The sequence below is a fragment of the Anomalospiza imberbis genome, chromosome 15 (assembly GCF_031753505.1).
Source record: "Anomalospiza imberbis isolate Cuckoo-Finch-1a 21T00152 chromosome 15, ASM3175350v1, whole genome shotgun sequence".
NCBI classification, from domain to species: domain Eukaryota; kingdom Metazoa; phylum Chordata; class Aves; order Passeriformes; family Viduidae; genus Anomalospiza; species Anomalospiza imberbis.
Window position 1 is genome coordinate 2,826,241 of NC_089695.1, and position 14,008 is coordinate 2,840,248.

Sequence of the window (14,008 nt, forward strand, 5' to 3'; positions counted from 1 at the left end):
TCAAGGGGGCGGATGAAAAGGTGCAGAGAAAGGAATGAAGGCAGGACCACTGACCGTGTCGAGGAGAGCGGAGGGCTCCGGCTGCGAGTCCTTGGGCGCGGGGCCGGGCGGCGGCGGAGGGAAGTTGGGGCTGAAAACCATGAGGTCGCTCTTGGCCGCGCCGTCCGCCACGCACAGGCTGCGGCTGTGGCGCTGCGAGTACGACCAGCTGCCCACTTCGCTGGCGCACACGAGCGTCGTGGGCCCGGGCCCCGAGAGCACGGCCGCCCGCGGCGCCCAGCGCGACGCCCCGTACAGCACCACGGCCAGCAGGAACAGGCTCGACACCGCGCAGATGGCCACCACCAGCCACACGTTGGTCGCCGCGCTCGCCGCGCCGGGGCCGAGCTCCACGCCCACCGCCGACCGCGACACCGACGACGACGACGACGACGACGACGAGGATCCCGCGGCCAGCGCCGCCTCGGCGGCCTCGAGCAGCGACACGCTGAGCGTGGCCGTGGCCGAGCGCGCCGGCTCGCCGTGGTCGCGCACGACGATCAGCAGCCTCTGGCGAGGCCCGTCCGCCTCGTCCAGCGCCCGCGCCGTGCTCACCTCGCCGCTGTAGAGCCCCACGCGGAACGGGCCCTTGCCCCGCGGCTCCCACAGCTCGTAGCGCAGCCACGCGTTGTAGCCCGAGTCGGCGTCCACGGCGCGGATCTTCGCCACCACCTGCCCCGCCGGCGCCCCCCACGCCGCCCACGCCCACAGCGTGCCCGACTCCGAGCCCCAGCCCGCCCCCGCCGCCGCCTCGGCCGCCGCGGCGCCCGCCTCCGCTGCCGAGCCCGCGGGCGGCAGCAGCGCCGGCGCGTTGTCGTTCTCGTCCAGCACGAAGAGCTGCACCGTGGCGTTGCCGCACAGCGGCGGCTCCCCCGCGTCCACCGCGCGCACCTCGAACTGCAGCACCTGCAGCTCCTCGTAGTCCAGGGGCTGCAGCGCCCACAGGCGCCCGCTCTCCGCGTCCACCGACACGTAGCTCGACGCCGACCGCCACCCGCCGCCCGCGCCGACCCCCGACGACGACGACGACGACGACGCAGCCCCGCCGCCGCCCACGCCGCCCTCCCACACCGAGTAGCTGACGCGCCCGTTGCCCGCCTCGTCCGGGTCCCGCGCCCACAGCCGCGCCAGCTCCGCGCCCGCCGCGTTGTTCTCCCGCGCCAGCACCGTGTACACGGCCTGCGCGAACGCGGGCGCGTTGTCGTTCACGTCCGACACCGGCACCCGCAGCCCGCGGCTGGCGCGCAGCGCCGGCGCCCCGCCGTCCTCCGCACGCACCTCCACCTCGTACTCCGACACCCGCTCCCGGTCCAGCGCCTCGCGCAGCACCAGCGAGTACGAGCCCGCGAACGTCGCCTCCAGACCGAACGGCGACGCCGGCCACACCCAGCACCGCACGCGCCCGTTCTCCCCCGAGTCCCGGTCCGACACGCTCAGCAGGGCCACCACCGTCCCCACCGACGCGTCCTCCGGCACCGGCACCGACAGCGACGTCACCCACACCTCCGGCGCGTTGTCGTTCACGTCCACCACCTCCAGCACCACCTTGCAGTGACCCGACAGCGGCGGTGCCCCCTTATCTGTCCCTTTAATGTGTAATTCGTATAAAGTAACTGTCTCGAAGTCCAGGGGACCCGTCAATGTGATCGCTCCATTATTTGCATCGATGCTGAATAACTCTCCTGCTGAGGGGGGAACAATAGTATCAATCTCATACACCAATTCACCATATATTCCTGTGTCAGAATCCGTGGCGTTCACCCGTGCTACAAGCGTCCCCTCTAATGCGTTTTCGGACAAAACTACGTTATACACCGACTGGTTGAACCGAGGCGCGTTGTCGTTCACGTCCAGCACGGAGATCACCAGCTCCATTGTCCCCGTCAGAGACGGCCGGCCCCCATCAGTCGCTGTCAGCACCAATCGGTGAACGGGAATCGTCTCGCGGTCCAGAGGTTTCGTGAGTATCAGAAACAAGGACGTAGTACGCGACTTGCTGTTTTCTTCCTCTATTCTAAAATGCTCACTGGGGCTGAGTGTGTAAGAGAGCTGCGCGTTCGCTCCGATATCCGCATCCGACGCGCCCTCCAGCGGGAAACGAGACCCCGGCAGAGTGGTGAATTCCGCGATGCTGAGGTTTTTCCGGGCGGCGGGGAAGATGGGGGCATTGTCGTTGATGTCGGTGACCTCCAGCTCCACATGGAAGACGCGCAGCGGCCGCTCCAGCAGCACCTCCAGGCGCAGCGCGCACGGCGCGCTCTTGCCGCACAGCTCCTCCCGGTCGAGCCGCGAGCTCACCAGCAGCGCGCCGCTCGCCCCGCTCACCTCCACGCTCGCCCGCCGGCCCGGCGCCACCAGCCGCAGCCGCCGCGCCTCCGCCTCGCCCGCCTCCAGGCCCAGGTCCTGCGCCAGACGGCCCACCACCGTGCCGGCCTTGGCTTCCTCCGGCACCGAGTAGCGCACCTGCCCGCCCGCCAGCGCCCAGGCCGCCTGCAGCACCAGCACCCGCATCACCGCACACCAGCGCTCGCCCATCGCCGCCGCCGCTCTGGCCGCCGCTCTGGCTGCCGGCCCCGGCCCGGGCCCCGCACGGCTCCCCGCCGCCGCCCGGACGCACCGGCTCTGCTGCCCGGCCCGCGCCGCCCCCCCGCGCTCACAGCCGGGCTCTCCGCCGCACCGGGGCGGAGCCGCCCACACGCCGTTCCTGAGCCTGCAGCGACACCGTGCGCTGCTCCGCCGCCTCACACGCTCCGCCGCAGCGCCTCTGCCTCCGCTCCGTTAAGGCAATCCCCTCTGTCGTCTGCTCCTCTCTGCTCCTCCTCTTTTCCTTATCTCCTTTTCTTTATCGATTGCTATTTGCTTGCATAGGTTCATTTCTTTCCCTCATCTTCTCCTTCCTTTCTTCCTTCCGTTTTTTTCCTCTGGTTTTCATCGGTTTGCATTTCCCTTCCCTTCCCTACTCTTTCCTTCATAGTCTTCCTTTTCTTTTCTGTTGCATCTCCTGTTCGCTGACCTTTTCATTTATTGCCCTACCCTAATCTTTACGCCATCTTCTCTTCCTTTCAATCTTCGCTCTTCTTTATCCCCTCCGGTAATTTTTTAGTTGCCTCTTGTGACGTGTGGGAGACCATTAATATGGAAGCTATCAGAGCTAATTATGGTATATCTGCATTATTATGGTGCATCAGAGCTGGGGCGCGGTGCTCCAACCGGCGGAAAAGCTTTTAGGAGTCATGTCTACTCTGAATATAAGGTCGGTGCCTGCTGATCAGGTCCTTTATCTTCCTTCTTTTTACTTTCATTCCCTTGTGTCTTTGTTAATTCCTTCCTCCCTTTCTGTCTTACCTTTTCCTTTTATAGTCATCTACTTGATAGATCCTTTTCTCCTCCTTAATTGTCTTCTGCTATACTTTCTCTTCTTTTTTTCTCTCTTTCCCTTCTGTTTCCTGGTTCTCTTTCCCCATGCCTTCTTCATGCACTTAACTGTCATATTTTTTACATCCTTCTTCTCATTTTTCCCCTAACTCTTATGTCCTTTTATTTCCTTTGCTATTGTTATTTCCAAATGTTTATATACTACTACTTGCAATGAATATGTCCTTTGGAAAAAGGCCTCATTCCTCTTCCTTGCAACGATTGCTTCCATTGTTTATTTTATTCCACTTCTTCTTTGTTCTTTTTCTTTTCCTGTCTTATTTTCTTTTGTATCCTTGCTTTTTCTTTCTCTTCTCGTTGTGCAGTCTTTCCCTCCCTTTGTCTGTTGCTGCCTTCTGTGTGTCTCCTATTGTTTTTTCTTTCCCTTTAAGGAAATGTTTTAAAAACAGCTACACCACCACGTCATGAAGCACAGCCATTCCCTCTAGCAAAAGGGCACTCCCCTTCCACCTCCCATTCCTCATGACAGGAAAGAGCCTTCTTGCTTTCCTCCCCTCCATGCACCTGCAGCTTCCTCTCCCTTCAGGATCCAATCCCCGTTTGGAGCCTTCAGTCATCTCAAGGACCCAAGAAATAAATCCACAAAGCAATCGTATAGTAGAGAACAGCTTTGTTACATCAGAGAAGAGTCCACCCCTGCAGACATCTAATGCAAAAAAAGCTCCAGAGTCTAAGTGACCCAAGGAAGTCTCTCCTTTACAAAATCAAACCCATCAGAGCCCAGCATGATAATCATCCAAGAACAATGCAAAATAAAGCATGATGACACCACATTCCTCATTTACCTGGATGGAGATCAATTCTGCCTGACTCATTTTTCACCTGCAGAGCTATTACAAAATTCCCCACGGCATTGACACTGAAAGCATCCTCTGCAGGCCCAGCACATCTACTCCCAGAAAAGCATCAAGGTCACTTCTCCATCTGCCTTTGCTTCCCCCTTCTCACCCTGTGCCAGGAAGCAGCAGGATCAAATGAGAGCACATAATGTGCTCCAAACCTACAGGAATTTCAATTCAGGCAATATTTAGTCAATCCAACGTGAAGATACAACAGCTAAACAGGAGATGCCTTGAGAGGCTGCCTGGAACAGAGGCTGGCTGGAGTTAAAGGAATAAAGTAGGTATTTATTGAAAGGCCTTCACAGGATACACCTTGGGCAGTACACGAGCCTGGCCGAGGCTACAACCCAAGATGGTGACGAGTTTTCACACTTTTCTAAGTTTTGGTGCATTTACATCTTGGGGTTGATTGTCCAATTACAGCTCCAGATTATGAAGTCCCATCCTCCCAGAATGCTCTCCTCAATTTGATGTTGTTTACTCATTTTGGGCCTGAAGCTGCAATGGTGTCCCCGGTTCTCGGGCTGGAAAAGGATTGTTTTGTGTGACTGAACTGTGAGCAGAACTGGCTAACATTTTATATAAAGTTCAGAGTTATATATTCATGCAGCACAGAATCTGGAAAATATGAAAAATGCAATACAGACTCTGGAAAATATGGAAAATATATCAGCAAAGCTAAAACTTAAGGCATCACAGGAACCAAAGTACACCTCTCTCTCACACACAGCTGCTTCTGGTAGGAGTAACTCACCTGTAGCATCTCTGCTTGCTCCTTCAGAAAAAGAAACTCCAGGACCAGGAATACTTGTTTAAAGAACAGTGTCCCTTAATGCCAGCTAGAAGACCAAGACCAGGGAGATGACTGATGCCATGTCCCAAGAAAGGCTGGCAGAATGACACAAATTTCCAAAAGTCTTCTCTTTCACCAAGACAATTCCACACCAAAGACAAGTGATTAAAGGCATGGACGGCAAGTCACTTCACAAGCTGTAATATCACAGGGAACAACAGAAAGCAAGAATACAGAGAACTGCAGGAGGTCCTGAGAGGATCCCAGAAGAGCAGCACTACGTGGTGGCCATTTCCTCAAGGCTTTCTACTGGCATCCTCTGTCACAAGGCATGGGAAATGAGATCTCCACAGCTAACCAGACATTCTCCAGTTCCTCCACAGTGATGCAGGCCGTGTTCTACTCAGCATGTGAACTTCCCTGGGGCAACACTCCTCCCCACGCCAATTCACCCTCCCCAGCACACAGGCCCAGGCCTTATTTAGTGCCAAGCACAGGATCACTGCCAAAATATCGAACATTGCTCAAGCTCAGCAACCTGCCCTGCCTGTAAACCCCAACTGCACGTGATCCAGGCCCTTGTACTTCCTCATCTTCCTTCATGATCAGCACAAAAGATGGACAGAATGTCTAAAAGCTCTTCCCAGCTACATGACCTTCAACGTGAATTCTTTGCTCCTTTTCAGTAATCTCGCTTACAAACACCACAGAGCTGCAGGTTAGAGTTACTAATCATTCTGTGATAAGAGCTGTGACAGCTCTGATCCCAGCCCACACAGATTTATTCCTTCAAGAGAACACAGCAAGTGCCAAAGCACATGAGCATTCACAGTGTCAAGCATGTGGGACAGCTTGCACCACACGAACTGGGCTAATCACGCAGGGTTTCAGGTGTTCTTGCAGATATCAGAACAATCCACATGTGACATCAGGACACACCATCTCTACTGAGCCAACATGTGCAGTGCACAAGTAAAGGAAGTTGAGCACAATAAGATTACAACCACATGTAATAAAATAAATCCTTGTAAATCCCACCTGAAGAGGAGCAAGGAACCATCATGGCAAAATCTACAGCTGTGGAGACTACTATGGAAACCCACTACTACACACAGATAGCAAGTTGGAGCGTCCCCCTCCCACAACACCTTGAAACCTCGAACCTGAAGAAGTTGTTTCCCCAGACAACATTCAGCACTCTCCATCTCCCCAGCTCTTACCAACACATGGCCTACACCAGGCAGGCAGCAGCAGAAGTGACAGTCCCTCTGGAGAGACTCGTGACTGCAAGGGACATTGCGGGCATTTCAGTATCACACTCTCATCTCATTGTCAGGAAGGCCTCCCACTCCACACCCTAAGCACCTAGGAAAGCATCCTCAACACGAACACTCTGTTCCCATCCTGTCTCACCCTTTCCTGTACAAATCCTTCACTCCCCCACTCTGAAATGTGTTCTAAAGACAAATATAGAACCTCGTGATATTTTCTCTTATGATCCATGGTCTCCCCAAGGCTTTTCACTTTCCCCACACCAGTCTTTCTGCTGCTCATGGTCACCCCTCCCATCAGAAAAGGGCCAGGCCCTACTCTATACAACAGATCACACTTTCCTTTCCTACCACAAGGTTCAGCATGACCATTGCTCATCCTTCCCAGCAAGGACACACCGTAAATATCCACAGACGGTACCATCAACACAGTGCATAAGAGATGCTCTGCTGCTGACGCCTCATGGTTCGAAATGCTTCCTTATGAGGAATACTATTATCAAAGGTGATGTTGGAACTCTAAACAGCAATGGCATTGATTTGGTGCTCCAAGTTCCAAACCTCTGGCAAGGACATTAATACATGATACTGCCTGTGTTGGAGAAAGCTACTTAAAAATTGGTTGGGAAAGGTGATTCATTGATTTTGGGAGCTATTTGTTTGTTTGTTCATTACAGAAGTGAAAATATCCACTTTTAAAGCCCTTTTAGGTCTTGATCATTGATGTGACAATTGTTGCAAATTTTGAGAGACCATCAAAAAAGGACAATGTACTTCACACTAGCTCGCTGGTCAGAAATGCAAATCCTCAGGAACGTGTGCACCAGTAAAACAACAGAAAAATGTCCCTTGTGAAACACATACCTCGGGTCACACCCTTCTCCATCAACGCTTTATAATACGTACCAGAACAGCATGATACTTGAAAAACAAACATAGGATAATCACAGGAAATCTTGGTCAACACAACCCAATTTTCTAATTGAGTCTCATAGAAGAACGATAATAGAGTACTTTTGTCCTTGAACATCCACTTTTCACCTTGCATCAAACCTTCATATGACCGTAATTCAAGAGGAGGAGGGCAGTTTTCAATAAAAAGACAAAGGGATACCAGCACGGTTATCAGTCAGCAAAGGCCATGAGGTGCTCCACAGCGCCTGCGAGTCTGTCACCAACACAGCCTGGCTGCCTTGAACTCCTTCACCCAAATCGGGTGGAAATGCTACACATGAGAAATACAACCCCCTTGCTGTCTGCAAATCTCACAACTCCGGGCACCTCGTGTGGCACAGAACAGTAATTAAATTCTAGAGCAGAGCTCCCATTTAGAGCACCAGACCTCAGCTGCCTACAGTAACTGCTCACGGATGCTGCCTTATCTGTATTCTGAACCCCGTCAGGAAGAGCCGGGGGCTCCAGCAAGGTCGTGGTGACAAACGCAAATGTGCCTTTGCCATCCTTAAGGACCCGCTAAGTACCCAACGCCCATCAGCCGTGGGAACTGAGCCCGGCTTCAAAGAGCAGCTTCTCAAGGGGGCGGATGAAAAGGTGCAGAGAAGGGAATGAAGGCAGGACCACTGACCGTGTCGAGGAGAGCGGAGGGCTCCGGCTGCGAGTCCTTGGGCGCGGGGCCGGGCGGCGGCGGAGGGAAGTTGGGGCTGAAAACCATGAGGTCGCTCTTGGCCGCGCCGTCCGCCACGCACAGGCTGCGGCTGTGGCGCTGCGAGTACGACCAGCTGCCCACTTCGCTGGCGCACACGAGCGTCGTGGGCCCGGGCCCCGAGAGCACGGCCGCCCGCGGCGCCCAGCGCGACGCCCCGTACAGCACCACGGCCAGCAGGAACAGGCTCGACACCGCGCAGATGGCCACCACCAGCCACACGTTGGTCGCCGCGCTCGCCGCGCCGGGGCCGAGCTCCACGCCCACTGCCGACCGCGACACCGACGACGACGACGACGACGACGAGGATCCCGCGGCCAGCGCCGCCTCGGCGGCCTCGAGCAGCGACACGCTGAGCGTGGCCGTGGCCGAGCGCGCCGGCTCGCCGTGGTCGCGCACGACGATCAGCAGCCTCTGGCGAGGCCCGTCCGCCTCGTCCAGCGCCCGCGCCGTGCTCACCTCGCCGCTGTAGAGCCCCACGCGGAACGGGCCCTTGCCCCGCGGCTCCCACAGCTCGTAGCGCAGCCACGCGTTGTAGCCCGAGTCGGCGTCCACGGCGCGGATCTTCGCCACCACCTGCCCCGCCGGCGCCCCCCACGCCGCCCACGCCCACAGCGTGCCCGACTCCGAGCCCCAGCCCGCCCCCGCCGCCGCCTCGGCCGCCGCGGCGCCCGCCTCCGCTGCCGAGCCCGCGGGCGGCAGCAGCGCCGGCGCGTTGTCGTTCTCGTCCAGCACGAAGAGCTGCACCGTGGCGTTGCCGCACAGCGGCGGCTCCCCCGCGTCCACCGCGCGCACCTCGAACTGCAGCACCTGCAGCTCCTCGTAGTCCAGGGGCTGCAGCGCCCACAGGCGCCCGCTCTCCGCGTCCACCGACACGTAGCTCGACGCCGACCGCCACCCGCCGCCCGCGCCGACCCCCGACGACGACGACGACGACGCCGCGGCCCCGCCGCCGCCCACGCCGCCCTCCCACACCGAGTAGCTGACGCGCCCGTTGCCCGCCTCGTCCGGGTCCCGCGCCCACAGCCGCGCCAGCTCCGCGCCCGCCGCGTTGTTCTCCCGCGCCAGCACCGTGTACACGGCCTGCGCGAACGCGGGCGCGTTGTCGTTCACGTCCGACACCGGCACCCGCAGCCCGCGGCTGGCGCGCAGCGCCGGCGCCCCGCCGTCCTCCGCACGCACCTCCACCTCGTACTCCGACACCCGCTCCCGGTCCAGCGCCTCGCGCAGCACCAGCGAGTACGAGCCCGCGAACGTCGCCTCCAGACCGAACGGCGACGCCGGCCACACCCAGCACCGCACGCGCCCGTTCTCCCCCGAGTCCCGGTCCGACACGCTCAGCAGGGCCACCACCGTCCCCACCGACGCGTCCTCCGGCACCGGCACCGACAGCGACGTCACCCACACCTCCGGCGCGTTGTCGTTCACGTCCACCACCTCCAGCACCACCTTGCAGTGACCCGACAGTGGAGGGTTTCCTTGATCTGTAGCACCCACTTGCAGGCGGTATAGATTAACATCCTCAAAGTCTAATTCTTTCAGGAGAAGAATCTCTCCGCTCTTTTTGTCAATTCCGAAAACATCTTTTCTATCTTGAGGGAACAGAGTCTCGAGGGAATACGAGACATTACTGTTTGACCCCTCATCTAAATCCGTAGCATTTAGTCTGATGACTAAGGTGCCGTGTTCTTTATTTTCTGGCAGCTGCACTTTATACACCGACTGGTTGAATTGGGGCGCGTTGTCGTTTGCATCCAGCACCGAGATCACCAGCTCCATTGTCCCCGTCAGAGACGGCCGGCCCCCGTCAGTCGCTGTCAGCACCAAGCGGTGAACGGGAATCGTCTCGCGATCCAGAGATTTCCTGAGTACCAGGAATAAGGACTCACCGTCCATCTCGGTTTTTTGCAAATCCAGAGAGAAATGCTCGCTGTGGCTCAGTGTGTAAGAAAGCTGCGCGTTCGGTCCGATATCCGCATCCGACGCGCCCTCCAGCGGGAAACGAGACCCCGGCACAGACGATTCCGCGATGCTGAGGTTTTTTCGGGCGGCGGGGAAAATGGGGGCATTGTCGTTGATGTCGGTGACCTCCAGCTCCACATGGAAGACGCGCAGCGGCCGCTCCAGCAGCACCTCCAGGCGCAGCGCGCACGGCGCGCTCTTGCCGCACAGCTCCTCCCGGTCGAGCCGCGAGCTCACCAGCAGCGCGCCGCTCGCCCCGCTCACCTCCACGCTCGCCCGCCGGCCCGGCGCCACCAGCCGCAGCCGCCGCGCCTCCGCCTCGCCCGCCTCCAGGCCCAGGTCCTGCGCCAGACGGCCCACCACCGTGCCGGCCTTGGCTTCCTCCGGCACCGAGTAGCGCACCTGCCCGCCCGCCAGCGCCCAGGCCGCCTGCAGCACCAGCACCCGCATCACCGCACACCAGCGCTCGCCCATCGCCGCCGCCGCTCTGGCCGCCGCTCTGGCTGCCGGCCCCGGCCCGGGCCCCGCACGGCTCCCCGCCGCCGCCCGGACGCACCGGCTCTGCTGCCCGGCCCGCGCCGCCCCCCCGCGCTCACAGCCGGGCTCTCCGCCGCACCGGGGCGGAGCCGCCCACACGCCGTTCCTGAGCCTGCAGCGACACCGTGCGCTGCTCCGCCGCCTCACACGCTCCGCCACAGCGCCCGCGCTGCCGAGCCGAGGTGTGTATGTTTTCTGCCGCGTCTTGATGTCGCGCTCCTCTTTTTCTTCCCTTATATCTCTCTCTTTCTTTGCACGCCATCTTTCTTACTTTTTTCTTCACAGCCCTTTTCGTTTGTCTCGATCCCTGCAATTCCTTCTTTTCGGTCATCTTTCGTTTCTCTTTCCTTTTTTTCTTTGTACTATTTTCTCTTTCTTCTTTGTTCCTCATCTTTTGCGTCCTTGTTATGCCTCTCTCCGTTCTTTCCAGTCTCTTCCCATTTCCTTCCACTCTCCTGTATTCTTTAGCCGCGCTGGAAGATCGCCAGTTTTCTCTGGCGCCACGGAGACCATCAAATGCAGAACTATCAGCTCTAATTAGGGAGCATCGTTGCTGGAGAGCTGTGCTGCTCCAACCAAGGCTCTTAGTAACCAGCTCTACCCCATGTCTACTGATAAGTTCGGTTAGTGCTGCTCAGCTCTATCATCTGTTTTATATTTCCATTCTTCCTTCATTTCTTACTTTCATTCTGGCTTTATTTTTATTTGCACGGCTTCATTATTTACTTTACTACTACTACTACTACTATTATTATTATTTTCCTTATGCTATCTGTATTTCCCCCTTCTCTTTCCATTTACCCTCTTTCCCTTCTCTTTCCTTGTTCTTTCTCTATGTCTTTTTGTTCCTGCCTATCCTTGTCCTATGTCTTTCCCTTCCTCCTCATCTGTTTCCATCTTGTCTCTTCTGATCTTTTTCTTTTTCCTTCACAAAAATGTTTTCAAAATCCTCGCAATGTAGTTTGGGAATATCTTTCTTTCTTCTTCTTTTACCTGACTCCTTCATGTACCTCCTTGTTGTTGGGGGTTTTTTTTAATCTTCTTTCTACATTCTTCCTCTTTTCTTGTTGTTGCCTCCCCTGCTTTTCTACTTCCATACTTACATCTTCGGGATATTCTTTCCTTCAACAAAATCTTCTAAAAATACCTACAGCACCCTTTCCACGAACCATGGACATGCCCTTGGGGCCAGGATCTCATTTCTCTTCCCCACACCTCCTGTCCATGTGGAGAGGGAGCAACCTACTTGCTGTCCATGCACCTCCAACTTCCCCTCCCTCCAGGAAAAAGGACACACTCTTCAGCCTCCAGTGCTCTCAAGGACCCAGCAATAACACAGCAAGGCAGTCAGAGGGCAAAGAACAGCTCTGCTACACCAAAAGAGGTTCCACCACTCTCTGACACAGAAGCTGAGGCAAAATTATTGGGATATCTGTGCATAAAGGCCTGAAAGAGTTCAAACAAATCAGGGAATCTTCTCATTCAGGAACTCAAACATATCACAGCCCAGCATGACAACCCTCTTTAAAGACCTGAAAAAGCACAGCTCCTGAGGACTCATCATGTACCTCAGTCCTTCCTGAGTCACTTTCCTCTTGCATGTTCTAAGTTCTCTTTCTTTCTGGAACGCACTTGCTGCCTAGACAACACACCAAGAACCTTGGTATCTGCGAGGCCCCACGGAAACTCTCTCACTCACCTTAGAACGATCCACTTGTCACACAGCCAACACATCCCACGGAGATAACACCACAATAATGTCGATAAGAGCACTCCCTTGACTTCCTACACATTGTTTAATGAAAAGAATTTCCTTCATTCCTGCTTGCTGTCACCCACTCAGGCTGTTCCTGGAAGCATCAGAAAAGGAATGAGAGCAGGTAACAGCTGCTCTGTTGGTCCAATAGGGTGAACATTCTGCTGATTCAACAAAAAGATGCAACAACTGAACAGGAACTAAAGTACACCAGTCTCAAGAAAGATCCACATTCGGTCTACGACTTACCTCTTCTGAACTGGTTCCTTCTTCAAGAAATAAATATTTTTGGGGCAGGAAAGTAGATTTTAAAGGATAATTATGATTAACATTATCAGTGTTTCTGGGGAAGCTGGACAGAAAAATATCACTTATGTTCCACAGAATCTGGACAACATGCAGTGTCCATTACACACTTCTAGGGGAAAAAAGAAGCAGACCTGTAAGCTACAGAAATTCTCTCAAAGTAAATCTTGGAAGACAGGACTAGGCATCCCCCACACTGATGGAGAATGGCCCAAATATCTGCCACGTTGCCAATGAGAGACAGGAAGTAAACACAGCAACAAACAAACCCAGCAAAACAAAAGCATGTGCAGTTTAATAGAGAAGAAAATAAAATTTTTTTTAAAAGTTCCATTCTCCTGTATTAAAATGCAAATTTTGGCAACATCTTGAATACCAAGACCCATCTAGTGAGACAAAGAGCAGAGGGGCAATGAGGGAAAGATTCAGGGAAGGCTCAGCAGCATGATCCAAACTCCAAAAGGTTCTCTTTGACCAAAAACATTCCACACCAAACCCAAGTAATTAAAGGCATAAAGGGTAGATGTTTTCAATAAGAGCAATACCAGGAAGAACAACAGTGCCCTAAGTTATGCAGAACTTCTGTGTGACCTGAGAGGATCCCAGGAAAGCAGCACTGTGTGCTAGAACCATTCCAGAAGTATTCGACTGTAATCCTGTATTTTGCACCCTGGGAACTGCGACCTCCACAGCTAAACAGACATTCTCCATTTCCTCCCCAAAGATGTATCCAAATCTTCCCCTTTCCCTATGCCTGCCACAAAGAATTTACAGAGTGCTGCAAATGCATTCTGTGATTCTTTGACTTTTCCCACATGCCAGGATGCTTTGTGCCTTTTCAGCAATTTCAAGTACAAACCGAGTTCTTAAAGGTTCTGCAATTAGAGTCATGAACAGCACTGATCCCAGTCCCCACAAATCTTCTTCAAGAAAATGACACCAAACCTGAACCACAAATCCAGTCAAAACGTTAACTGGGTGGAAGAATTTCTACAATAGAAAACCAGAGCTGGGCTGCTCTGTAGATGTGGAGGATTGGTGTGCACATCCAGACACCAGAATGAGCCGTGTGTGATAACAGGACACACCATCTCTACCCAGACTGACCATGCAGGAGCACAAGAAGGGGAAGAAAAGCACAACAAGATTACACCCGCCCACTCAACTGCCCTTAAATATCATGTCTGAAGAAGAGCACAGATCCACCATGGTAAGAGCTGTGGAAGCTGCTCTAAGTACCCTACAATACACATGGAAAGCAGTTTGTAGTGCCAGCCTCCCACAGCAACACTCCCAAAACAGCAGCAACAATGTTCATCAGTCTGCATGTTACCAACTGTCATGCAACACATTCCACATGTCAGGCCAGAGGCAGCACAAGGAACTGTCTCTGACAGGAGATAT

General features: G+C 55.1%; 2 protein-coding genes across 2 annotated transcripts; both read right to left on the reverse strand.

Moving 5' to 3' along the window:
• LOC137483331 (protocadherin alpha-13-like) lies at nucleotides 1-2,574 on the reverse strand. The gene has a single exon (XM_068206319.1). The coding sequence runs from the start codon at nucleotides 2,572-2,574 to the stop codon at nucleotides 1-3; it is 2,574 nt and encodes an 857-aa protein (XP_068062420.1).
• A 5,337-nt stretch (nucleotides 2,575-7,911) lies between these two features.
• On the reverse strand, nucleotides 7,912-10,479 carry LOC137483332 (protocadherin alpha-6-like). Its single transcript, XM_068206320.1, has one exon. It carries the CDS (start codon nucleotides 10,477-10,479, stop codon nucleotides 7,912-7,914), a length of 2,568 nt encoding a protein of 855 aa, XP_068062421.1.
• Between the last annotated feature and the right edge of the window lie 3,529 nt (nucleotides 10,480-14,008).